The following is a 27,336-nucleotide window of genomic DNA, read 5'->3' as shown; positions in this document are numbered from 1 at the left end:
CTCTGAGACCCCAAGTTGTAAGGATGAAGTAGAACCTTTCCCTTGATGGTGGATGCTATTATGGAATGAGTCAGGAACTTAAGAGCCAGTCTTTCTAGAAAAAACTTAAGTAGCCAGTCTCCTGGACCCAGGAAGAAGCCAGCAGAGGGGGGACAGGGAGAAAAAGAAGGGCTAGTATTGGGGAGCAGAACAATCAATCATTTCGGGGACATTAAAAACATTTTTTTTAAAACCCTTACCTTCCGTCTTAGAATCAATACTGTGTATTGGTTCTAAGACAGAAGAGTGGTAAGAGCTAGGCAATGGGGATGAAGTGACTTGCCCAGGGTCACACAGCTAGGAAGTGTCTGAGGCCACATTTGAACCCAGGACCTTCCATCTCTAGGCCTGGCTTTCCATCCACTAAGCCACCCAGCTGCCCCCTTCAGAGACATTTATTAAGTGATTACTATATGCTAGGCCCTGGGCTAAGTACTAGGGATAGAAAGAAAAGAAAAAAAAAGTATGTCCCCTTTCCCAAGAGACTCCTATTCTAATGGGGAGACAATGAGAAACAACTAAGAACATACAGGATCCACACAGACTAGATGGAAGGTAATTTCAGAAGAAAGGCTATAGTAATCAGAATACTGGGCTAGCCCCTTGCAGATGATGGAACTGGAGCAGTTTTGGAGAAAGCCAGAGATTCCAGGAGGCAGAAGCAAGGAAAGAGAACACTCCAGGCATGAGGGACAGCCCGGGGAAAAGCCTAATCCTCAAAGCTGGACATTTTTTGCAGCTGGGCTGAGATTCTGGTGCTTCCAGCTCTAGGTCTCAGGGGGCACAGCCAGGGGAGGTATAATACTCCCTGGGGTCTGATGTGTTGCAGGAGGTGCCCAGGGGCCAATGGTAGAGGACATTTCAGCAAGGTTGGTTACTAGTCGGATGTTATGGGTTTCCCATGTGCTCAACTCACTCTGCATCTAGCCAAGGACTACCAAGAAATCAGGTTTCAGAAACAACTTGGGCTTTGACCATGGGTTCAGACGCTCAGTTCTTGTCTTCCTGTTCTACCTCTGACTCATTGAACTTGAGCTGCATTCTATTGTTATGGGAAGAACTTGGTAGCTTCATGCCAGCCAAGTGAAGTGCCTGACTGGAGCACAGAATGTTGTGGGGATGAGGGGGGGGGCGGTTTCAGGGAAAAAAGAGGAAGAAGGGACAGAATGAGGAAAACCACCTGTATAGAAAGCCTTCCTTCTTTTAAGGTCCCTCTGACCTTCTGCTTGGTCCTTCCACACTCTACTTCATATTATATTTATTTGGGAACGCATCTGATCCACCCCTGTCTTCCAACCAATCCTAGACACCCTGAAATCAGAGAAACATGGGAAGATGAGTGTGACCCAGAGTAAAATAAACAGAATCAAAGGAACAATATACAACTAAATCCACAGTAAATGACAAGAACATGAAGAGGGAGGAATTTTGAGACCCTGAAAAATGAGAAAGGTTCCGGAGAACAGATAAGAAAACATACTGCTATCTTCATGGCAGAGGTGGGTGACCACTAGGACAGAGTTGTTGTATATAGCACTGGATAAACTGTAGTCATCATACTATTTATGTGTAATATGGCTCTATGCTTTTTTAAAATTTCAAAGCAATTCTTGGTTTTATTTACCAATTCACTCTATTAATATTTAATAATTCAATAAATAGATTTATTTGCCAATTTCGGTTTTGCTGATCCCTTCTTTGACTTTCAGAATTTTTATTTTGTGTTTGGCTAGTTATTTGTTTTTTAAAAGTATCTGATACATTTCCAGTTTCTAAGTTACATGTCCAATAAATTTACTAATTATCTCTTTATTTCTTCTGTTGATGAAAACATTTAAAGATGGATTTTCCCTTCTGAGGGCAACTAGCTACATTTCAAAGGTTTAGGTATTTTTGTCCTACTGTGGTTGGTGTTTTTTCTTTTTTTAATAAAAAACTCTTACCTTCTGTCTTAGAGCCGATATTGGCTCTAAGGTAGAAGAGTGGTAAGGGCTAGGCAATGGGGTTTAAGTGACTTGCCCAGGGTCACAAAGTTTAGTAAGTGTCTGAGGCCAGATTTGAACCTAGGACCTCCCAGCTCTAGGCCTGGCTCTCAATCTACCGAGCCACCCAGCTGTCCTCTGTGGTTGTTGTTGTTTTAAAATAAAATTATTTCTTGTTTCTATGATTTGTTTTTTGAGGGGAGGGAAAGGGAAGATGGATGAACAGGAGAGAGACATTGTAATTTCTGGTGAAGTAGACAGAGATGCTAAGTCAGAATAAGCCTTTGAGCCATTAACTTGCCTAGAGAGGTAAATTCAGATTTTACTTATATGTGGCATAAGATTCCAAAAAGGTTTCCCCCAGTTGACCAAAGACATATCTGTCCTTCATTTAACAACAGCTTGGTGAGACTACTCTTGAATCCCTGGGTAAATGATCTCAGGTCACAAAGCAGCAGACAATGAAGGCTACTAAGTAGACCTCCAGTTGAGGTCTTTCCAAAGATCAGAAACAGGTTTGGAACAGGCACAGAGTCTGTCTACCCACTATAGTACTAGACACGGTTATTGTTTCTCTCTGCCTTGCCTGTTCCCATAAGGCACCAATGTGGAAGAGCCTACGTCCATTTTAAGGGGGATGCCAAAGATAAGACCAATTTCTTCCCTGAGATTCTTTTCCATCCTACTTCTATGGCATTGACTCTCCTAATTTGGGGCATCTATTTTTGTTCGATTTTGGACAAATCTTTTCCTTTACCTAGTAGTCTTGCTCAGTGCTCCTAAAAGGGTCAACTAGTCACCCTTTTTTAAAGTCAAATTCATGGCCAGGATCCTGGAAAACCGATGGTATTGGTTTCTCACACAGCAAATGAACTCTGCTATTAGCGTGTGTGTGCATGTGTGTCTGTATATATATGTGTGTGTATGTGTGTTTTGGGTCAGGAAGGGAGGTAGGGATAGGAAGATTATACATTTGGAGTAGGAAGGGACCTAATGGGTCATCTAAAGCTACCCTCATTTTGTAGATGAAGAAATTGAGGCCTGGAGAGGTGAGTCTGCCTTCTAGTCCAAGGTCCTAGAAGATAGTTAAATAGGAATATCAGGACTTAAACACAATCCTCTAATTCCAAACCCATTGTTTTTTCCCTTGGTCTGGCAGGCTCCAACCTGTGGGAGAACTAAAAAGCAAGCCCAGCCAGCCATGAAAACCAGGTGAGGGTCAGGTACCCTCAGGCAAAGACATCCACAGTGGCTGGGAAGGACAAAGAGCTCTGGAAATAGGAGCTCTGAACATTCTCTTCTGTAGATTTTTACTATGGTCACTGGAGTCTTCTGTTCATTATCCATTACAAAAAAGATTCCCTTCCCTTACAAATGTTTCAGGTATCCTCAGAAGGAGGCTGAGTGTAGGGGAAAAAGGACCATTTTGATGAGATTTCCAGAGTGAGGAGGGCAGGCAGCAGCTTTGTAGAAGGCATAACTAAACTTTTACCAAATAACTGATGTTTACTGGGTACTCTAAGCACTTTCCTCAGAGCTCCCCTGATACATTGCCATAGATGAAGAGACTCACAGAGGTAGAGACCTGCCCAAAGGCACATGATTAAATGGCAGCCTGTTAACTAGCAGAGTTACCTGCCAGCAGCAGGATTCAAACCAAGCTTCCTGAGTACCTTCTACTATATTCTATCCATGCTATCTCCCTTTCTAACATACATCCCTGATTCTGACACTGATTTCAGGTGCATGATAATGGTTGGGTTTAGCAGCAATCTCCTGACATTCCAAACAGAGCAAACCCACAGGATGGCTACCCCCATTCAAACCCAGGTCAGGAATTTGCAGCACTTGGGAGTGGGGAGGAAGCAAAGATCAGACTTTCTCTGGATGGGGCCACTCTGGGAACACTGAAAACTTTAAAGTCCCTACCTGAGCCATCCTTGAGATATTGGAATAAAACAATATTCAATCCCTCAAGAAACAGCAGCAGGCTCAGCCCAGACATTCTCTCCAGAATCATGCAGAGCCCAGCTCTGATGGAAAATATAAAGTTAGAAAGTAGGCATGAAGAATGAGCAAGCAACAATAAAAATCCCATCATAAAAAGATATGGTAATGGAGATGTTCAAGACATAAACCCGGAAGAGAATCAGCCCAAAACATCTATAAGCAAAGCCTCAAAATACATAAATACATATATAGAGATATATATTACACACACACAGACACACACACACACAGACACACAGACACACACACCTTGGCTTCAAATTCATCTAGAATTACTGGATAAGATAAAAGGAAATTTTTTAAAAGAAGTTTAATACAGAAGGAAAACAACTGCTTGGCCACATGGGCTGATGGGGATATGATTGGGGACGCAGACTCTAAATGATCACCCTAGTACAAATATCAATAATATGGAAATAGGTCTTGATCAATGATACATATAAAACCCAGTGGAATTGCTCATTGGCTATGGGAGAGGGGTGGGAGGAGGGGAGGGAAAGAATATGAATCATGGAACCATGGGAAAATTTTCTTAATTAATCAATAAAATTAAATTAATAAAAAGAAGTTTAAAATGTTAAAAATAAAAAACCACTAGGCAAAATGATTGTAAAAGAAATGAGAGTTTGGGAAGAAATAACTAGAAATTAACAGCTTGGGATAAGTGGTATAAAACTTTGCTCAAGAAAACAAACACCCTGATGATTAGAATGGCCCAAATAGAAGCTAATGATTCCATGAGGCAAAAAAACCCAAAACAACCAAACCACAAATAGAAATTCTTCATTTGAGGCTTGAGGCAGAGACATGGAGACTGAGATTTACTCCATCTAGAAGCAGGGTCTAGTACTCATCACTTCATGATCCTTCTTTTCTCTTTTGCTTGGGGTTTATGCCATCTAAACATGTCTAGTTTCATCTGACCCAGCCTACTTCCTATTTCTTGGGGTACTTTCTCAAATTTGCCATTTACATGTATCCCTAGACCAACCCACCCCTCTCCCCACTTCAATTTATTTTTGAGCTATTTATACATTTATTCAGGTTGTCCTACACTGACTGTGAACTCTATGAGGATAGAGATCATAGAGCTTCATGGGATTTATTTCTTTAAAAAAATTTTAAACCATTTTGTTTTCAAGTCTGAATTCCTTTCCCTCAACTGCTCTTTCCATTGTCCCTTGCCCTTCTGAAAAATCTAGAAAAACAAAATCCATTTTGCAAATATGTGTTTTCTTCTTGCTCAGTCATGTCTGATTCTTTGTGACTCCATGGATCATAGCACATATTGATCCTGCATCAGTTGACACAATATTTTCCATCATATAACATGTATAGCCATTCCCCAGGGGATGGATACTCTTTCAATTTCCAATTCTTTGCCACCACAGAAAAACTGCTATAAATATTTTTGTACATATGAATGCTTTTTTCCTCTTTCCTTGATTATTTGTATTGTATATGTACATGCTATGTGGGCATTTCCCTATTCCGTGCCCTGATTGACTCATCCCCCCAATCCCTTCCATGGAATGTAAGAGCTTTTGTTTTTGTACTTCTGGCACCTAGTAGGGGGCCTTGGACTTGTTGAATTGGATGGAGTTGGATTGAATCTTGGGAAACTATCATGATACAATTCAATTTTAAAATGATGTATTTAGTACCTCTGAGGTACAAGATGCCTAAAGGAGCTTTCAAAATACCCATTCTGTTCCCAAATATTCTGACTGAGAAATAGTTATGTAGTCTATTGACTAGTTTCATATCTGGTCACGTCTCTAGTTATGGCAGCAAATGGGTAGGAAAGGTCCCTCCCTACCCCTCAAGGCAATGATGCTTTTGCCTAGACTATCCCCTATTTTCTGTATTCTTACTTCCTCTTCTGCTATCCTAAAGTAAGGGTGCTTAGTGAATAAAGGGCTGGGCCCAGAGTCAGGAAGACCAGAGTTCAAATCTATCCTTAGACTCTTAAGAGCAAGTTATGTAAATGCTATTTGCCTTAGTTTCCCCAACTGTAAAATGGGAATAATAATAGCACTTACTCCCCAGAGTTTTAGTGGGGATCAGATGAGATAATAGTTATAATGCCCTTAGCACAGTGCCTGGTACATAGATGCTTAATAGATGCTAATTTCAGGAGCAACTAGGTGGTTCAGTGAATAGATCATCAAGCCTGGAGAGGATGTCCTGGGTTCAAACTTGACTTCAGACACTTAAGTCTCTTACCCCCAATTACCTAGCCCTTACTGCTCTTCTGCCTTGGAATGATACACAGTATAGATTCTAAGACAGAAGGTAAGGGTTTAGAAGAAGTTGCTCATTCTTTTCCTTCCTTTTCTACAAAGCAGCCTTCTATGACTAGGAAAGGATGGGACCAGGGCCCTCTAACTTCTAACATACTTCCATGCTGCCTTAACTATACAGGTACAAAATACAAACCACAAAGGATTAAGCCACATAGAGTTTTTTCTGTTCTGTCCAAAATGACCAGAGGGAAGCTTTGCCATTGGAGAGGCTCTTCTACTCTGGGATCTCAGTTGGAAAGAGGACATTTCAGGATCTTAGAACCTGGTATCTGCCTGGAGAGGCACTAACAACAGTCCACTCGGCTACAAGAGGTGGGTGTGAGACCTCTGTTTACTTTTTCTCTAAGGTACAAGCTAAAAAGATCTCTGGGGTATTTCAGTCTAAGCTGGGAGGGTCAGATGAGGAATTAATACTATAAACCTAAAAATAGGAATTTCTCCTAAAAAGCTCATCCCTAGCCCCTTCCCTCTCCCTCCTTTTTGTTTGATAGTTTTCTCTCCTCTCTAGAATTTGCCTCCTTACTGGCTGCCAAGCCAGGATGCTGTCAAACAAAACCCTAGCCCTGGTTCCACACCCTCTCCTGGACCCATGACACAGTGGAGCAGCCTCACCCAGGGGAAATTCCTGCTGTGTGTTAGTTAGGTGTGGTGGTGAAGGGGAGAGAAGGAAGTTGGCCAGATGAGTTATCCAAGAAGATGGAGTCAGAGGCTAAACAAACAGTGAACAAATCTGCAAAAAAGGTATATTCCTCCAATGTGGAAGGTCACAAGCTCATTGCTTAATCAATTTAGAGGCCACCTAGTTCAACTCTCTCCAAATACAGCATTCCATCCACTGGGCCATAAGGTTCCCATTCCTATAAAGTGCTGGGCAAACTGATTGTCAGAAGAATTGCAAACTATTCTTACCAAAATACCCATAACAACAGCATTTTTTTGAGGTAGCAAAGAATTGGAAATAAATTAAATCCCTATTGATGGAGGAATGGTGGTATACAAATGTAACAATCTTAAGAAATGACAAGATGAATTCAGAAAAGCATGGAAAGGCTTCTATGAACGGATGTAGAGTCAGGTAAAGAATGCACATGTGATATCACCCCAGCAATGTAAATGGAAAGAGCAGTAATATATATGTGTGTATATATATACATACACATGTGTGTATATATATATATATATATATATACACATACATATACCCCTGCACATGTCTAGGAAAGAGTTGAGAAAGTTTACCTCTCTCCCTCTTTGCAGAAGGGGGAAACTATGGGTGAAGCATACTGCCTATATCATCAGACATGTTTATTTGCTTGTTAGATTTGATGAAATGCTTTTTCTCTTCTTTTCTGTTTAATCTTTGTTACAAAGAATAGTTTGCTGGGTAGGGGAGGAGGAAGGGGCTTAATAAAAATAATTATAATGAAACAACAGGAAACAAAAAGATAAAATAAGATATTTAAGTTCTTGAAGAATGTCTGTTATGTTTATTAAGAAGACAGGATCTACACATTTGAGACAATCTAGGGCAGGGAATATTAGATTCAGACGGAAGAGGAGCTTTTAATAAAGAAATTCTTTTTTCTTTTAAACTCTTACCTTCCATCTTGGAATCAATACTGTGTATTGGTTCCAAGGCAGAAGAGTGGTAAGGGCTCGGCAATGGGGGTCAAGTGACTTGCCCAGGGTCACACAGCTGGGAAGTGTCTGAGGCCAGATTTGAACCTAGGACCTCCCATCTCTAGGCCTGGCTCTCAATCCATCAAGCTACACAGTTACCCCTTAATAAAGAAATTCTGAAGACACAAAAGAGAATAGTTTTAATGAGAAGGCAAAAAGGAAGCTTTTTGCACAAACTGATGTGGATACATAGGCTATTTATGAACCAACATCTATCTAAACACATATGTATATATATACATAAATATATACACATATATTAACTTCTTTTTTAAAGTTATATGAAGAAACTATTTTAACAATTATTATCTGACATATTCTGATTAAGATTTTCTCCCTCCCCACCCCTAGGCAATAAATAGTTTGATATAGTTTATATCAGTATAATACATATTTCCATATTCTTCATGCTGTGAAAGAAGACCTATCTCACAATACAAGAAAAAAACAACTCACTAAGGAAATGAAGTGGAAGATGGCATGCTTTGATCTGCAATAAGACTTCAACAGTTCCTTCTTTGACTGAGGATAGAATTTTTCATCACGAGTCCCTGGAGGGGAACCTTACATTGCTGATAATTGTTCAGTCCTTCACAGCTGATCATCATATAATACTTCTGTTACTGTATATAATGTTCTCCTGGTTCTGCTCACTTCACTTTGTATCAGTTCATGTAGTTCTTTCTGAACTCATTCTGTTCCTCATTTCTTATGACACAATAGTTTTCCATTAAAGCCAAATGCCACAACTTGTTTAACTATTCTCCAACTGATGGACATCCCCATAGTTTCCAATTGTCTGTCACTGCATTTTTGAACAAGTAGGTCCTTTCCCCTATCTTTGATCTCTTTGGGATAGAGACTCAGAACAAACTTATATGCTTTCTTTCTTCCTCTCCTCTTCTTTCTTTGGTCTTGGTAAACCTCTTTGCCCTTGGCTGGATGCCTTGTCTCCTCCTGGTCTTTGCCATTTGTTGACATGGTCAATAGAGGGTGAGGTAATGTATTGTTTCCTTCATTCTCACTTTTTGCTGCCCTCTGGCACAAGTGTGAGGATCTGCCACTTGGAGGCACGCCTTGAGACTGGTCCATTGCCTAAGTGAATTCACCACTGGACAACTGGACTTTTTTTTTTTTTAATTTTAAACATTATTTTATTTGGTCATTTCCAAACATTATTCACTGGAAACAAAGATCATTTTCTTTTCCTCCCCACCCTGCCTCCCACCACCTTTCCCTCTCCCATAGCCGACGCACGATTCCCCTGGTTATCACATGTGTTCTTGACTCGAACCCATTTCCCTGTTGTTGGTATTTGCATTAGAGTGTTCATTTAGAGTCTCTCCTCAGTCATATCCCCTCCACCACTATAGTCAAGCAGTTGCTTATCATCGGTGTTTTTACTTCCACAGTTTGTCCTCTGCTTGTGGATAGTATTTTTTAGATCCCTGCAAATTGTTCAGGGACATTACACCGCCATTAATAGAGAAGTCCATTATGTTCGATTGTACCACAGTGTATTAGTCTCTGTGTACAATGTTCTCCTGGTTCTGCTCCTTTCGCTCTGCATCACTTCCTGGAGGTTGTTCCAGTCTCCATGGAATTCCTCCACTTTATTATTCCTTTTAGCACAATAGTATTCCATCACCGACATATACCACAATTTATTCAGCCATTCCCCAATTGAAGGGTATCCCCTCGTTTTCCAATTTTTGGCCACCACAAAGAGTGCAGCTATGAATATTCTTGCACAAGTCTTTTTCCTTATTATCTCTTTGGGGTACAAAACAACTGGACTTTTAATATATGGTCCTAGAGGTAAAAAACTTCTTTCTGACAAGATGCTTGCTGAAAGCTGTTCATCCAATGGTCAAAAAGTCCTGTGATACTTTTAAATTGATTAAAGGTTAATCTAAACATATAGGATCATAGGGCTGGGGAAATAGGAAAATTCCTCAGTTCCTAACATATTCTGTTGTTTGATTTATTGTGGTTGGGAGGTAGAACTCCACTCTTATACACAAAAGACAAAAAGAGTTACCTATTATATAATGGAGGGGTCTGAGGAGAGGGGAAGCTGATGTTCCAAGATCTCTATGGCAGTAGACAGAGAAGTGGACTTGGAATTAAGAATGCCCGAGATCAAATCTCACCTCAGACATTTGCCAGCTGTATGACCCTGGGCAAGTCATTTATCCTCTGCTTGCCCCAGTTTCCTCAACTGTAAGAGGGGGATAGAAATAGCATCTACCTCACAGAGTTGTTGTGAAGATCAAATAAGATATTTGTAAGTGGCACACAGCAGGTGCTAAAGAAATGCTTATTTACATAATCCTCCCCCCTTCTCCACCTCCTAGGGTTGTTGTGAGGACAAAATGAGGTGATGTTTGTAAAGTGCTTTGCAGAGTAAGGTGGGAATAACAATGATCCCTACCTCCAAGAACAAACTACATGTGCTAATAGCAGGTTACCTCCCTATGAGGATAAAATGTGATAGCACTTTGCTAATCATAAAACACTATATCAATGCTAGTTATTATTACTAGTGTTATTGATATCATTATTATGGTCTGAGCTTCATCTGTTCAGAGAGTGAGAGGGGCCAGTTAAGCCCACCTCCAGATGAACGAGTAGATATATTCAGTCTCTTTTCTTCTCAGAATCCCTTGGGCCCAAGAGCTCAGCCGATAGAGAGCCAGGCACTCCATCTTCCAGCTACGTGGAGCCTTTGTCCTAGTCACCGCTTATACTTGCATGCGCTCCCTCCCCTCCTATGTCTCATCGATCCCTTTCTTCCTTCAAGTCACAACTCATACACAGTCTTCTACATAAAGCTATTCTTGATCCCCCTCCCTCTTTTATATCTAACTGCTTTGTATTTCTTCTGTGTAGTTATTCTATACACATACACATTCTTGCATCTACATATAGATCGATCTACCTCCATGTTGCTTCACCGAGAGACGGAAGCTCCTTCAGAGCAGCGCTTGTTTCAATCGTATTTGAATTGCGGGCGTCTTTCACGATGCCTGGCACAAAGAAGGTGCTAGGCTTCATAAATGTCTATGGACTGACTGGTGGTTGCTTGGATCCCTACTCCATGGTTGAGTGCCTAATCCTGCTGGGCAGGGATAGAATGGATCTACAGCCTTCTCTAGCATTAGGCAAAGTAGTATTACGTTTGGAAATTAAGGCAAATTAAGAGACAATAGTCTGAGCACGACCAATTTATTAGTTAGGCTATTGTTGCTGTTTAGTCATTTTTTTCTGTCACCCCAGACTCTCTGTGACCTCTTTTGGGATTTTCCTTCTCTAGTAAACAGGATTAAGTGACTTCCTCAGGGTCACACAGCTAGGAAATATGGTAGGCTGGATTTCAACTCAGGAAGAAAAGTATATCTGACTCAAGGCCCAGGACTCTCTCCACTGTGTCACCTAGCTGCCCATTAATTAGGCTACCAGTAACAATAAATTGGATCAATGGCTTCTCTCAGTGACCAGAGTGCAGGCAGTGAGGTTGCTCAGTGGACTGAGCCAAGCCCAGAGACGGGAGGTCCTGGGTTCAAATATGACCTCAGATACTTCCTAGCTGTGTGAACCTGGGCAAGTCACTTCATCCCCATTGTCTAGCTTTTACCACTTTTTTGCCTTGAAACAAATACACAGTATTTTTTGTTTTATTTGGTTTTAACGATAACAAAAATAAATGACCAAAGACCTTGAGGTAGTGCTCACTGGCCTTCATTTAGTTCTGGGAAGTACAGGATGTGTGGGGAGAACAATGCATTTGGTTTCAGAGTAGACAGCATCTTAAGCAGATGCAGAGTCAATTATAAAAATCTACAGAGCATAAAATCAATTACATTGTAGGCTCAACGCAGGAGCCCAAAGAATAATCCATTTTTAGAAGAGGGACCCAAGAGTGTCTCCCAAGGAAGTTGGTTTGATTTGGATTCCGATGTTTGTTGAGATGGAGGATGCCCAGACATATGCTACTGCTTGTGCTATGGCATACCTTCCTTCCTTCTTTCCTTCCAGCAGCAAGCAGGACACTCCCACTTCTAGAATGCTCTTGCCCTAGCCATGACTTTGGCCCAGACCAACTGGGCAGCCTCTCTTAGTCTTTGATAATGACTTGTTCCCCTTCCTCTCCATTGATTCTACCATGGCAGCCTCTCTTTTGGGTCTAACCATCTCTTTCCCTCATCATCCGGAGTCACTTACCTTCTCAAAATCCACTGATTTGCACCTTGGGTCCATATTGGGAATTGGACCCCTAGCATTGGCATAGGCCATAGTTTCATTCTCCTGAGAATCCTGGTAAAGGAAGAAAAAAGAAGAATTAATACCAGGAAAGGAGGTATATAAAGACAGACTCTCTCCACAAATCCATCTACATATACTATGAAGGATGTGGGAATGACTTAAGAGGCTGAAGGATCTGGGTTCAAAACTGATGCTCTATTTTTTATTATGTATGAGACTGGAGGTAAATTGCTGGGTTCATTTCCTCACCTGTACAATAAGGGTGTTGTACTACATTATTTCTAAGTTTCCCTTCCCATTCCAAATCTTATACGTAAAAGGATAAAAATACATCCACTTAAGGAGGCAGCTTGGCTTAGTGGAAAGAACACTGGCTCAGAATCAGAAGAGATCCAAGTTTGAATCCAAGCTCTAACTCTTCCTAGATGTGACCTTGAGCAAGTCAACATACATCTCTGGGCCTCAGTTTTTTCTTCCACGAAGTGGGGATAATACTTCTTGCCATATCTACTTTATAGGGTTGTTGTGAGGCAAATGTTTTGTAAACCTTAAAATGGCATATAAATAGGTGTCTTTATTATATATATATGTTATAAATAATTAAGACTCCCAGAATTAAAGTAGCTAGAAGCTGATGGGGGGGGGGTGGCTAGAAATATGGACTGCCTTTTAGAAAATAGGCAAGGAGAGGCAGGTAAGTAGCTCAGTGAATGGGGTACCAGGTCTAGAGATGTGGGGTCCTGGATTCAAATCTGGCCGAGACATTGCTTAGCCCTTATCACTCTTCTGCCTTGGAACCAGTAGATTCTAAGACAAAAAGTAAGGAGGAGGGGGAGAAAACAGGCAGGGGTGTGAGAGATAGGTAAGCTCGCTGACAGACGGGGACAGAATAGGAAATAGAATTTATTAGTGAGGAACAGGGTCCTCGCAATGGGGATTAAGTGACTTGCCCAGGGTCACACAGCAGGGAATTCTAGGGAATGGAGCACCTGAGGCCAAGGCCAGACTCAGGCAGAGGCAGGTAGCATTAGGGACTCAGGGCACCTTGTGGCACTGAGCATTATCACACCAGTCACTGGTGCCAGTGGCTCCCTGGTAAACGACCTTTTCTTTTCTCTTCCCAACCCTGTTTGAGATCTGGAGAGAGGCAGAGAGATGACCTGCTCACCTCCAGCAGCTCAGAGGGACGTGAGAGAAGGAGTCAGGAGAGGAAGTATGTCTCAGTAGACTCAAGGTTATGTTGAATTAGCAAACTAGCCAAAGCCAGAAGGAAAATGGAATGTGCTGGCGAAGTCACAAAAATGAAAAACCAACTATGAGATCTGGAGTGTAGAACTGAGTTGAGGAAACTCCTTGCTTCCTTCCATCTCCCTACAAGTGAGCTAAAGCCTATGTTAAAGGGCATTCTGGTTAATCAGCTGTAAGAAGAGCTTCCACTCACTCACTGACTTTGCAAGTGTTTCTGGTGCCAGGCCCTGTGCTAGGGATTGAGACACAGTGAGTACAATGACAGCAACAATCCCGCCTACCTAGGAGCCGATGCTCTCATCAGGAGAGAGATGGAACTATTGTAAACACAGAAAGACGCTTTGATTAAAGGAGACAAACAGATGGGAAGAGAGGCCTGGCACCTGCTGTTAATTTTTCTTTTTCACATTCGATCTGACTCAATCCTAACAAGGATTGTGAGTCAGGATTCACCACGGGCAAGGGGAGAAGGGAGACTGTTTTGCCAGGCAGCCATACGCCTCAGGAGATTCAGGGTACTCTCTCACCTCCCATTCCTCCATCCCTATATTTAGTAGATAACTGGTGAAAGAAGCTTCTTCTTCCTTTTTTTTTTTAAACCCTCACCTTCTGTCTTGGAGTCAATACTGTGTATTGGTTCCAAGGTAGAAGAGTGGTAAGGGCTAGGCAATGGGGATTAAGTGACTTGCCCAGGGTCACACAGCTGGGAAGTGTCTGAGGCCAGATTTGAACCTAGGACTTCCCATCTCTAGGCCTGACTCTCAATCCACTGAGCTACCCAGCTGCCCCCTGAAAGGAGATTCTTAGTGGTTTTCCTTTCTTCAGTCTCTCCTTGTTCTAGGCCATCCTATACAGATTGCCAGGGTAGCAATTATCATAATTATTGTGCATTAATAATTAGTCAGCAAATATTTATTAAGGAAGCAATTAGGTGGCTTAGTGAATAGTGCTGGGCCTGGAGATGGGAAGACCTGAATTATAATCCAGCCTTAGACACTTATTAGCTATTCAACCCTGGACAAGTCACTTAACCCTGTTGGCCTCAGTTTCATCATCTGGAAAATGAGCTGGAGAAGGAAATGACAAACTACTCCAGAATCTCTAAGAAAACCTTACGGACAGTGCTCGCGTGCTGTGAACCACCGGGTCACAGCGTGACGTGACTGAATGACTGGACAACAATAAATGTGTGAGGTGCTAGGGACACAAAGGCAAAAGTAAAACAATCACCTCTCTCAAGAATTTTCTTTCTATTGGAAGAAAAAAATATATACATTAAAACAGGCAAAATAAAGACAAGGTGATTTCTGGGGGAAAAGGTATTCATTCATAGGGGAGGAAGATGTGGAAATCAGGAAAGATCTGGTGTTTGAGTGAAACTATGAAGGATACAGGAAATTGTAAAAGGCAAAGGTGAGGGGGTTGGGCATTCTCGTCTTGGGGGCCAATGCTGGGAAAGGCACAGCGATAAGAAGACCATGTGTGCAGAACAGTGGGAAGGCCAGCAAGACTTATCCAAAGATTGTGTGAAGGAAGGGGAGTGATATGGAAACAGGCTGGGAAGGTTGGAGCTAGGCGATGAAGGGCACTGAATGGCAAACAGATCATGTATTTGATTCTGAGATCCCTGGGATCCACTGGAGTTTACTGAGGGTGACACGGCCAGACCTCTGCTTTAGGACTGTGATACTGTGTGGTGAAAGCCGGGGCCCGAGACAAAAGGAGTAGTTAGTGCAGGAGAGCCAATGAAGCCCTAACTAGGGTGGCAGCAGCTGTGTGGGTAGAGACAAGGAGACAGGACAGATTCTATGCAGTGGAACAGACAGGAGTTGGCAATTGACTGGATATGTGAAGTGTGGGATAGGGAAGAACCAAAGATGACTAAGATTGTCAACTTGGGTGAATGAGAGTTTTGTGGTATGCTTGAAAGAAATAGAGAAGTTCAGTAAAGGGGAGGGGGGGTTGGAAGAAGGGTAATGAGTTCTGTTTTTTTTTTTATTTTTATTTAATTAATTTAGAATATTTTTCCGTGGTTACAAGAATCACGTTCTTTCCCTGCCCTTCCGCAAACCCCCTCCCATAGCTGACATGCAATTCCTCTGGGTTTTACATGTGTCATTGATCAAGACCCATTTCTATACCATTAATATTTGCACTTGGGTGATCATTTGGAGTCTACATCCCCAATCATATCCCCACTGACCCTTGTGATCTTGTTTTTCTTCTGTTTCAATGAGTTCTGTTTTAGACATATTGGACTTGAGATGTCTATGGGAATTCAGTCTGAAACGTCCACTAGGAAGAAGATGATAAGGGACTCGAGTTCAAGAGAGCGAGACATCTGGGAAGATAGATCTACAGATCTGGGATAGATCATCTCCATAAAGACTATATTAAATGTAGGGGAGACGATGAAGCCACTAAAAGTGAAAGTGTGGACAGAGAAGGGCAGCTAGGTGGCTCAGTGGAGAGAGAGCCAGACCTGGAGATGGCAGTTCCTGGGTACAAATCTAGCCTCAGATACTTTCTAGCTATATGATCCTTGGGCAAGTCATTTAATTCTAATAGCCTAGGCCCTGCTATTCTGTCTTGGAACTGATACTCAGTATTAATTCTAAGACTGGAGATAAGGGTTAAAAAATAATAAAAAAAAAAACAAAGTAGTAATTCCCTAGTTTCATATTCAAAGGCTTGGTTACTTTTCCTGTTTTGTCCCCCCCCGCCCCCCCCCCCCCCCCCCACATTTCCTGTAGCGTTACTCTCTAGCCTAAACTCTCTCCTGGCCCCAACTTCCCTCTTCCTGTCTAGGATATTGCCATCATCCAAGCCCTCAGGCTCACAATCTAGGTTCATCGGCACTATCTTTCCTGCCACAACTCCCCCTACCCAAATAGCTGCTTAGGCCTGTTGATTTTACCTTAGTAACATCTCTCCAGCAGGTCCTCATCCCTTCCCTCTTGTACTAATGTAATAGCCTGGTTGTAGGTCTGTCTGCCTTGTCTCTCCCTATGTGAGTCCATTTGCCATTTTGCCACCAAAGGTCAAGCCCAATCATGTCCTCTCCCTATTCAACAAACCCCAGTGGCTCCCTATTGCCTCCAGGATTAAATAGAAAAGGCTGGTTGGTGTTCAAAGCCCTTCATAACCTAGCTTTGCCTTTTACCTTTGCCTACCTATCTTTCCAGTCTCCTTAGATTTTAATATGTAACACATACTCTTTGATCTAGTGACACTGACCCACTGGCTGTTTGTTTGTTTGTTTTTTAAACAAGATGCTCCCATCTCTCAGCTTCCAATATTTTCTTTGGCTGTTTCCCATCCCTGGGATGGTCTCCCTCCTTATCTTCATCTGACTACCCTGGCTTCCTTCAAGTATCAACTAAAATTCCATCTTCTATAGAAAGCCTTTCCCAACTGCTCTTTAATTCTCTCTCTTTTTTAAACTCTTACTTTCTGTCTATAGAATCTATACTAAGTAATGGTTGCAGGGCAAGAGTGGCAAGGGGTAGGCAATGGAGGTTAAAAGACTTGCCCAGAGTCACATAGTTAGGAAGTGCCTGAGGCCCGGACTTCCTGTTTCTAGGCCTGGCTCTCTATTCCAGGAACCACCTAGCTCTTAATTCTAATGCCTTCCTTCTTCTAATAATTTCCCATTTATCCCATATGTAGTTAGTACACATTTGTTTGTTGTCTCTCCCATTAGTGCATAAACTCCTTGAGGGGCAGGAATTGCCTCTGGTTCTTTTTTTGTATTCCTTCCCCTCCCCTCTCCAGGCATTTAGCACCTTGCCTGACCACACAGTAGGACCTTAATACATGCTTACTAACTAGTCAAATAGAACTACTTGCTACCCCCACCTCCCAGTCTTCTTTTCTCTTTCCTCTACACCTTTGCTGATGCCACTCTCATCACCTAAAATGTTCTCCCTTACTGGTTTCTACCTATTTATCTTAAAGGAAATTTTTATGGAAGCTTTGATCTGCTTTAATCTCCCCTGGAAAAGAGATCGCAGAATGTCTAACCAGGTGAAACCTTATGGATTATTCAGACTTGGATTATAGACTTGGAGCTAAAAGGTCATCTATACCAGCCACCTCATTTCACTAATGGGGAAATCAAAGCCCTTGGAAGTTATTAGCTGAGCTGTCCAAGATTACAGTGGCAGAGCAGGGATTTTGAAGCCATGTTCTCTGACACATGATCCAGTTCTTCCACACACCTCCTCCAAACTCCTACTTATTATCTGGGCCACTGGGCATCGCTCATTCATTGCTTTTGATTGCTGGGGATTCTTTGGAAGATGTACTTAATGTTCCGCACTGAACTGGATGCTCTGCGAAGAGAGGAGCAGCTATCACAGTATCTAGGCTAAATGAGTATGTGTCAGAATGAATCAATGAATCAAACCCTTTTTTGTTTCAAAACCCCTGAGCCTCCCTATCTCTTCCAGGATCAAATAAAAAATGCTCTGTTTAGTGTTCAAAGCTCTTCATAGCCTAGCTCTTTTCCTCTGCCTACCCACCTTTTCAGTCTCTGGATGTCTTACTCCCTGACATATAATCTTTGAGCTAATGAAATTGGTCTGATGGCTGGTTTTAGAACCAAGACAATCTCCTCTCTCAGCATCTTGTATTTTTTCTGGTTGTCTTCCATGCCAAAGTAGACAGAGATCTTCTTTGGTTAAATTACAAGTTGTCATCGATAATTATGCTCAGTGGAATAAATTTAATCTATGTGGGCATACATGTACATATAAATATGTATATATATAAAACATTATGATGACATTCTATTATGATACAGATATGATGACATTATAATATATAATAAATGAAATTCTCTATCTCCAAGTAGAACCATAAATGAGTCCTGTTTCTCTTCCCTCCCAATACTTGAGAACCCATATGAATACCCCTGCCATTCCCCCTGGGTTAAAAGGGCTCTCCTCTTGTGGTCTCCAAGAACACAGGGGTTGCTTGGGTGGGTGACCTACTTAGAGAAGTGAGATTGACAAGGTCAATGAAAAAAACCAAAGATTCAGAGTTGGATGGGACCTTTGAGTAGAAATTCATTCCACGTGACAAGTGCCTAAATGTCCATTTACTGAAGACCAGCAAGGAACGTAAAAAGTTCTGTGACAAAGAGAAGTGATCCTCCATCTACAGAGGGCTAGCCCGGGGAAACCCGGCCCTTCAAGGAACACTGAATCATTGCAGCATGGCCAGGATTTCTTTATCCCAGAAGTGGCCGGATGTTTGGGTATAATTCCCTAAATTACTTTGGTCTGGAACTGAGTTAACAGGCTCTTTGGGCCCTGAATGCCTTTGGGTGTCAGCACAAGTACTAAAAGGAGAAAAAGAAAGGAGAAAGAGAGGAAGGTCTTATTTTGGCTCACAGGAATACTTGAGGAAGGCAGCATCCTCACACTAGCCCTAGCTTAAGTAGATGTGAGGCTCATTCTTCATCTACTCTCTGCAAAGATAGGGAAGTAAAGGGCTTTGTGATTCAGCTGTTGACTGGTAGGAACATTACCAAAGTGAGCCATACAGGAAAAGTGATTTTTGGACTATTGTCTCAGGCACCACACCTTGGTTGTAGTCCGACTTAAATATCATGATATTTTATAATTCTCTATTACAACATATTTGAAGAACAATATAATGAGTGTTGTCTTGGTAAATCCTTGCAATGAAGTGAATGAGCATTCCTAGCTAAACTGGAATAACTCAGTTTTTAATAGCCTCCCGCTGCTCAGGCTGCCTCTTCTTTAATGATTGCTTCACAGGTAAGACCTGGTGATGAGGTTCCTTGAAAACTTTACAGAACACTCTTAAGCATCTATTCTTGAACCTGATTTGGAAATTCTGAAAGTTTTAAAAATGACCTTTATACCTCCCTGAAGTACAAGACAAGTGACACAGAAGTTATTTCTTTCAACTCTAAACACACGACTCAAGGTGAGGAACATAGGTAGGGATATGTTGGTAGGGCCATAGGTAGGGACTGTCTCTGTGCATCGACTTTTCCACTTAAATCTCCTTCACACACAAGTGTCTTTGTGCACACTCCATACACCATACACCATAGATGAAAACGCACAAAGACAATCGTCATCCTCGGCTACCGAGAGACTACTACTATTTAACAACTAGCTGGGTGGGGTGAATGTACTCAGGATACACTTTTGGATTTAATCTGAATTATTAACATTTTCTCCATCACTGTCATGGAAGATGTCCTTTGAAAAGTCCAGGGCACCTAGGAGGCTCATGGGAGGGAGGTTCTGGATGCAAATTTAGTCTCAGATACTCCCTAGCTGTGTGACCCTGGGCAAGTCACTAAACCCTCATTGCCTAGTCCTTACTGCTCTTCTACCTTGGGACCCATATATGGTATTGATTCTGAGAAAGAAGGTGAGGGTTTAAAAAATAAAAATTTAAAAAAAGAAGAGGGAAGTATCCAAAGACCCTAGTTATTCTCATCTTCTCTTTTCTACCTCTTATCTCAGACCCTAGACCACATTAAGGAAGAAGCAGGCCAATCCCCAGTTCTTTTGTTTTGGTTTGGGTTAGGCTTTTCTTTACTTTTAAACAGGATCTATGCTAGACACAGACATCAAAGGTTTGGTGCTATAAGGGGAGAGAAAGGGTTTGAGCCTAAGGCAACAGGTTTAAGCTCATCATAGGCAGATTAAGAGAATGCATTCTGAGCTAATAGGCCCCTAAGTAAGGGTTCATAGTACAGTGAATAAGCCTAAATGACCCAGGAAGAACTGAGACAGGTATAGACATGAGCCAAGACATGTCTGGACCAGTCTAGAGAAGACATCATCTATATATATATCCCCGTTCAGTGTATGAGATTGTACCAATAGATCAAAACCCTGACAGGCTGTATCGTTGCTCAAAGTCCTCTGCGATTGGTCGTCTGCTGCTACAAACATTGCCTGACATTGAATGAGGTAACATAGATTTCTATAAATATCATCACCCTCCTCAATAAACTTGCCACTGGCCACTTGATTTGCACCAGGCCTCCTGAGTCTGTCCCCATTCCTACCCCTGGAGTCCCCTATCAGGTGGTCCCTGGTGGTTCCTGGGACTGAGCCAAGCTCCAGAGCCACCCATAGACTTACATATTCTATTTTTAATTTTTATTTTTAAACCCTTACCTTTCATCTTAGAATCACTCAATATTGGGCATTGGTTCCAAGGCAGAAGAGTGGTGAGGGCTAGGCAATAGGGGTTAAGTGACTTGCCCAGGGTCACACAGCTGGGAAGTGTCTGAGGCCAGATTTGAACCCAGGACCTTCCATCTCCAGATCTGGCTCTCTATCCACTGAACCACCCAGCTGCCCTGACCACATACTCTACTAAGACTGCTGTTTCTGTGTCTGGTGTTTTCAATGTCCCCACCCCCAACTCATCTCCAATTATCTCCATCTTTAGAAGCCCTTCCCTTCCTTCAAGACTCAAAGTTCAACTTAGAAGACAACATCCTTAATGAATGATTTCCATAACTTTTTTTCTTCCCTTCCAAAGTGATCTCTCCTTAATCCAATATATCAGAGTTGAAAATCTTGCCTAGTATTTATCTCACTTTTCCTTGTCTTCTAATCACTCCCTCCAATTATACTGTGGGTTTCTTGAGAACAAGATGTACCTTATCTTTGTATCCCCAAAGCCTAGGTACTTAAAACATGTTTAGTGAATGCTCCAATCTTTTACATTCATTAGCTTAGTTGATGTTTACAATTCTGAACACAAGTAGAATAAGTATTATTTAAAGAAGAAAATGAGAACCAAATAAATTAAAAGCCACGTTCAAAGCCCCACAGCCAGTCACTATTAAGGACAAACTAGAACCCAGATTTCCGAATTCCTATTTCTGTTCTGAGACTTTTCCCTTTGCATGGAGAAAGGTCAAGGGTCACTCTCACAAGTGGTCCTTTCGAACTCTATCTTTGTTAAGAGGTAAATTCCAATGCCACTTAACTCCCTAGATCCTGGATAGGAAATTTATTTGGGGATGTAGGAGTGGGTGGGGGAGGGGAGGGAGAAGAACAGAAGAGCAACCAAAAAACCCTGGACCCTGTATCAAAAACAAACAAGTGGCTTATAGAGTCAGGCAGTGAAAGAAGTCAGTATACTAAGTAGGTAAGGGGACTGAGAAGAGGTGGGAGAGCTCATCATAAAAGAATGTGTATTCAGGAAATTCTAGGCTCTGGTCACTTAGAAAGAAATAGCCTTCTACCTGTCAGCCTGGACTTTGAAAACTTTTACAGAAATAAGGTGGAAATTTCATTCCTCTGCTTAGCCATCCCCAATTTCCATTTGTATTCCCCAGGAGAAATGAGGTGAGGGAACAGGAAAATGGGTGAACTTGTCCCAAGTTAGGACAAGGATCAATGAAAGTAGAGGCATTGCAGATGTGAGTCTGCCATATCTGTTCACTGAGGTTCAGGCTAGAGTTGGAGATCCCACTTCACTAAAGGCTATGCTTAGTAGAAGAAACCTTGGTTAACAAGGTTATTTTTGTGGCCCCCAAGTCTTGTTGGTGCTGGGTGTTTTGAAGACCAAAAATCTTTAGATTTCGTGGGAAATGGGGGCAGGAAGGAGGTTGGAAAGAGGAGTTTGATTTTAGTGTCTAGTATACCTGAATATCCAGCTCCTTCAATGTGGCTTTCCTTTTCTTGAGAAGGAAAGAAACATGCAATTCTGATTGAACCACTGGGCCGGTTCCTTCCCCTCTCCCTTCTCTCTGACAGGTAGTATATAATGGCCCACAGATCTACACATGGAGAAAGCCCTTTCCCCTCATTTGATAGCCTCACTTTTTCCCTAGTTGCTTTGATTTTGTTTGTGCAAAAACTTTTTATTTTCATGCAATCAAAAAATTGCCAGTTTTATCTTTTATCAATACCTCTATCCCCCTTATTTAAGAATTCTACCCCAGAATAGTACCTCTAGACCTCAATTATATAATAAAGCAACAATCCAAAACTATTTGGTAATGGTTAAAAAAAATGGAAAATATATCAGTGGAAGAGACTAGATATACAAGAATTAGAAACAACTGAACTTAATAACAGTGTTCAACAAACTGAAAAACAGAAATAACTTTGGGGAATAATGTCCTATTTAATAAGAACTCAGAAAATTGGAAAATACTTTGACAGAAATCAGATTTAGACTAATGTCCCAGACTATATATATGTATATATATTTCAATAATCTCAAATGCTTTTAATATTAAAGATTACAGAACTTAGAAATAAGTATAGACTCCCCTCCTGCCCTTCATTCACACCAGTAGCATACAAGTTCATAGTTTTGTGGGTTTTTCCCCCTTTTTAAACATGGCTGATTTAATTAAAAAGAACTTTCATTACTAGATAATTGGTCAGTTGAGGCATCCTCTAGCAATCTGCCTTCTTCTGAGCTGCAGTGATCCTGTGGAAATGAAAAATAGTGGCCGGGACTGACCAATTCCTCACCTAACATTGCCTTCAAGAAGGAAATTCATGCCAGGGAACCGACTCATTCCTTATGGTCATCAATTTCACCAATATCATTATCACTATGTATAAGGTTTGACACTTATTAAGAGCAAAATTGGAACTTTTCTAGGTAGAAAAAGAATATTAGTGGTTTGAACCCCTGGAAAATCTGTCCGGTGGCCAAGAATGAGAATGTATACAACACAAATGTCAAATTGTGCTTTCCAAGCCTCATCTACCAATAGATTCTAGCACCAGGACCCTAATCTGCAGTAGGGAAGAGAAAGGAGAAATGGTCAATAACGTAGGCCTATATTTACTCTAAGTTTTGGCAAGAATCATCACTGCCCCAAAGTGGGATAGGCTGCCTGGACAGGCGGTCGGGGTCTTCTTTCTTAGAGGTTTTCTGGCAGAAGTCGGCTACAGTGAGAAGTCTTTTGGGGAATGAGTTGGACTAGATCAATCCATCAATAAACAAATGATTCAGGTCCCTTCCAGTGAGAAAACTCTCTGAAATATCCCCAGGAGGTTCACTTTTTGGGAAAAAGGAACACCCCATCTAGGGAAGGATGAGTAGAGGGAGGGATGGTAGAGATAGCTGGGGGGGAGGGATCAGGGGGTTGTGGTGGAGGTAGGATGGAGGGGGACGTGGGGGGGGGGGAAGAGTTTCCCCAGGCCACCAGGCACAAATGTCATGTTTTCTAGGAATGTTTCTTAGTCTGGAGGGATATTGTTACATGGTAAAAAGGGCAGTTTGAATGTAATCAGAAAACCTGCACTTGAATTACAGCTGATCGGCTTCTCCAGGGAACAGCTCACACATACAGACTCTCCCGCTCTGCTCGGGAACAAACACAGTCAGAATGATCCTCAGGAATGCCCAGCTTCTGGGTGGTCACCCCCTGTGCCTGGAATGCCAGCGTGCCCTTTTGGAATCACTGCTACTCCATTCGAGGGACCCCCCCCCCCCCCCCCCCCCCCGTTTAAGGGAGATCTGCACCCGTGGGCTTGGGACATGTGACTGCAGAGCCCACAGAACACACAAGCAGCCACAGTCCTGGAAGGTCAGATTAGATTGCATTTTCCCCAGGCTGGTTCCACACCCTCAGGCTCCACCCAGATAATGGGAGAGGAGGCCTTGCTGGGCTTCCTTTGCCTTCTGAAACTGGGCAGGAGGGAAGGCTCTCTGGGTGAGTGGGCAGGGAGAGAATCTTAGTGAAGAACTGCCTCCTGGACAGCCAGGGCAATGGGCCTGGATGGGGTGGCAAGAAGGCCTCTTCTCTCCCTTTTCCCCATCAGAAGAACATCAGATCTGGAGTCTGAAGAGCTATGTTGGAATCTGAGCATGTCCTCAGTTTCCTCATCTGTAACATGAGTGGATTGGACTCAACGGTCTAAGGTTCCTCCCAGCTTGAAAGCTCACGGACCTCAGAGGGAGGCAGCAATAACCTAGAATAATAACCCGAGAAGAGCCCAGAATGGGTGTCGGGCAGAAGGTTATACCAAGCTAGGAGCTGCCCCAGGCCTGACCTTCATGCCCAGCAGTCTGAGGCGTCGCTATCCTGAGCCCAGAGAGCACAGCTTGGTGGGGCCCCCGCTGAAGCCTAGCTTGGGAGGCGGCTGCCGCTGGCCCACTCAGTGAACTCAGATTATTTCCTGGTTGGCTCTCGGCCGGCAGTCAGCCACCTTCACAGTTCCCTGGGCCTATTAGGCCAAAGACTCAAAAAATAGGTTCCTCCATGTTGGCACGTTCCTGGTGGTATATGGCACAGAGCAACGGGGGCTAATGGTTCTAAGTCAAGAGAAAACGAGTGCTTGGCATCTGCCTGTCACCTCCAAGCTCCCAGAAGCTCCCCGAGTGTTCTTTATTCTTCGTCCAGGAGGCAAAAGGGCATTTGCTAACCCTTAGCACAGTGCCTGACGCCCAAGTTTTAATTTTCTGTTTAAACCCTTACCTTCCATCTTAGAGTCAGTTCTAAGACAGAAGAGCAGCGAGGATTAGGCAATCGCGATCAAATGACCTGTCCAGAGTCACCCAGTTAGGAAGTGTCTGAGGCCAGATTTGACCTATAAGAGCTGAATAAATGCTTGTAGACGAACTGACCGAAAGGAATTGGCCAACTTCAGAAGTCGCCCGAGCGTCTGGCTGAAACGGCCCTCTCCCCCTGCAATGAGAATCAGCCAGAGGCTTTCTGAAGATCCAGACCTCCACAATCACAGAGGCTTAGTGCTGGCAGAGACCTCAGAGGTCATGTGATACGACTCCCTCATTTATACGCAAGGACACGGAGACCAAGTCAGGAGAAATCACGGAAAAGTCAACAATAATCATTTAGCAAGTGCCTACTATGTACCAGGCACTGTGGAATACAAAGGACAATCTTCTTAGAGAGATGCCTGGGACACGGAGCAGCTAAGAGACTCGTCCAGAGTCACACAGACAACACCTGCCAGAGGCAGGACTAGAATTCAGGTCTTCCTGATTTAGAGATAAGTTCCCTTTCCATTACTCTGTACCACTTTTCTTTATGCTTAAAGGCTAACTAAATTATATATATATATATATGTTATATATATTACATATATAAATTATATATACAGTACGAGGTCATATAAACAATAAGTAGCACATTCAGGACTTTAGGACCAATGCTCTTTCCACTAGACCATCCTGCCTTGGAAGGAACAAATGGAAAGAATAAAGAATTCAAGGCTGTGCCAATGAAATAGTTACTGTGGCAATAGTTAGGGCTACTCTGGTAATAGAAAGACTTCCTACCGGATTCCTGGATCAGAGAGATCCTGCACTTACACAGTGCCCAGCTTACAGCGGGCACTTAATGCCCGCTGGCTGGCTTGGTTTCACTAAAACACTGAGTCAAGAGTGGGGATGGGAGTGCCTTTACAGACGTCTACTCCAAATACCCAGTGGGTAGCCCCAAGAGGCTCTACCTCCACAATGCAGGGAAAAGTGTGACCAGTTCCACCTGCCCTTCCACAGCTCGGGAGAAAATGGGCTGGGGGTGGTCCCACACATGAGCCCTGGACCCAGGGAAGGCTCTCCTGGGCACATGATGGGGCTAGCCTTCGTCAAGTCGAATAGCATTTATTACACACCCCTGAGGACAGGAAGGAAAGCAAAAGACAGCCCCTGCTCTCTGGGAGCTCACAGCTCAGCGGAGAAGCCTACGTGCAAACCATTATGTACAAACAAGATATATAGTGGATAAAATGTTTGATAATCACAGAGGGAAAGAAGGCAAAACTACAAGGAAGGGGAAACCAGGCTTCTTCTCCTTCTGGCCCTTCATTCCAAGTGCAACCCTGATCACACAGAAATTTCCTTCTTCCTCATCCTGCAGGCATCCAGTATCCTCAGGCTCTGAAAATCATCATGCCAAGGAGTAATTATTTACAGGCAACTTAAAGGATGAGCTCTTTGGAAGGATTAGAACTTCTAGAATTAATCGATTAAAAAACCTTTATTAAGGGCCTCCTATGGGCCAGTCATTGTGCTGGGTCCTTGGAGAGAGAAATGAAATAGTCGCTGTCCTCAAAGGGATTCTAAATGGGGGACTATGACCTGCACATGTATGTACGCTACCCACACACAAAGCAGATCATCTTAGTGGGCAGGGTGGGGATGGCAGTGGCTGCTGGGGAGGAAGAGGAAAGACCTGATGCAGACCTCAAATGAGTCCTGATAGAAACCAGAGATTCTAAGAGGTTGAAGTGAGCAGGGATGGGAGTACACCTCCCCCCCACACACACACACAGTATAAAGGCATAGAGATGGACTGAGTAACTGAGGATGAAGTTGCAAATTTGGCAGACTAAAGGATGGTGGTGCTCTCAGCAGCAGCTCAGTGGATGAAGCACTGAGCCTGAAGTCGAGAACTCATCTCCTTGAGTTCAAATCTGACCTCAGGCACTTACTAGCTGGGCAAGTCACTTCAACACATTTGCCTCAGTTTCCTCATCTGTCAAAAGAGCTAGAGAAGAAAATGGCAAACCACTCTAGTGTCCCTGCCAAGAAAACTCCAAATGGATCATGAAGAAATCAGGTAAGACTCAACAACAACAGTAACAGGGAAGTTGGAAGAAGGAGAGAGCTGGGGAGAGATATATGAGTTCTATCTTGGACATGAAATTCAGTTTGAAATATCCCAAAGACATATGATGAAATGGGACCAGAACTCAGAAGAGACACCAGGACTAGAAATACTGAGCTGGGAATCCCGAGATAACATTTGCCAAGTGCTTAGCCCAGGGGCTGGCAGGCACTGAGTACTTGCTAGATGCTGA

At 42.7% G+C, this 27,336-nt stretch overlaps 1 protein-coding gene across 2 annotated transcripts in view; it reads right to left on the bottom strand.

The window, feature by feature from the left end:
- Positions 1-27,336, bottom strand: part of FA2H (fatty acid 2-hydroxylase) — an 83,196-nt gene that overhangs the window by 28,869 nt on the left and 26,991 nt on the right. For both annotated transcript variants that reach the window (XM_007477505.3, XM_001375279.4), the window contains exon 2: positions 12,242-12,334. In XM_007477505.3, coding sequence (XP_007477567.2) covers positions 12,242-12,334 — 93 coding nt within the window. The remainder of the gene's footprint in view (positions 1-12,241; positions 12,335-27,336) is intronic.

This window comes from Monodelphis domestica, chromosome 1 (genome assembly GCF_027887165.1).
Source record: "Monodelphis domestica isolate mMonDom1 chromosome 1, mMonDom1.pri, whole genome shotgun sequence".
Lineage (NCBI taxonomy): Eukaryota > Metazoa > Chordata > Mammalia > Didelphimorphia > Didelphidae > Monodelphis > Monodelphis domestica.
This window is presented reverse-complemented; position numbering and strand designations above follow the sequence as displayed.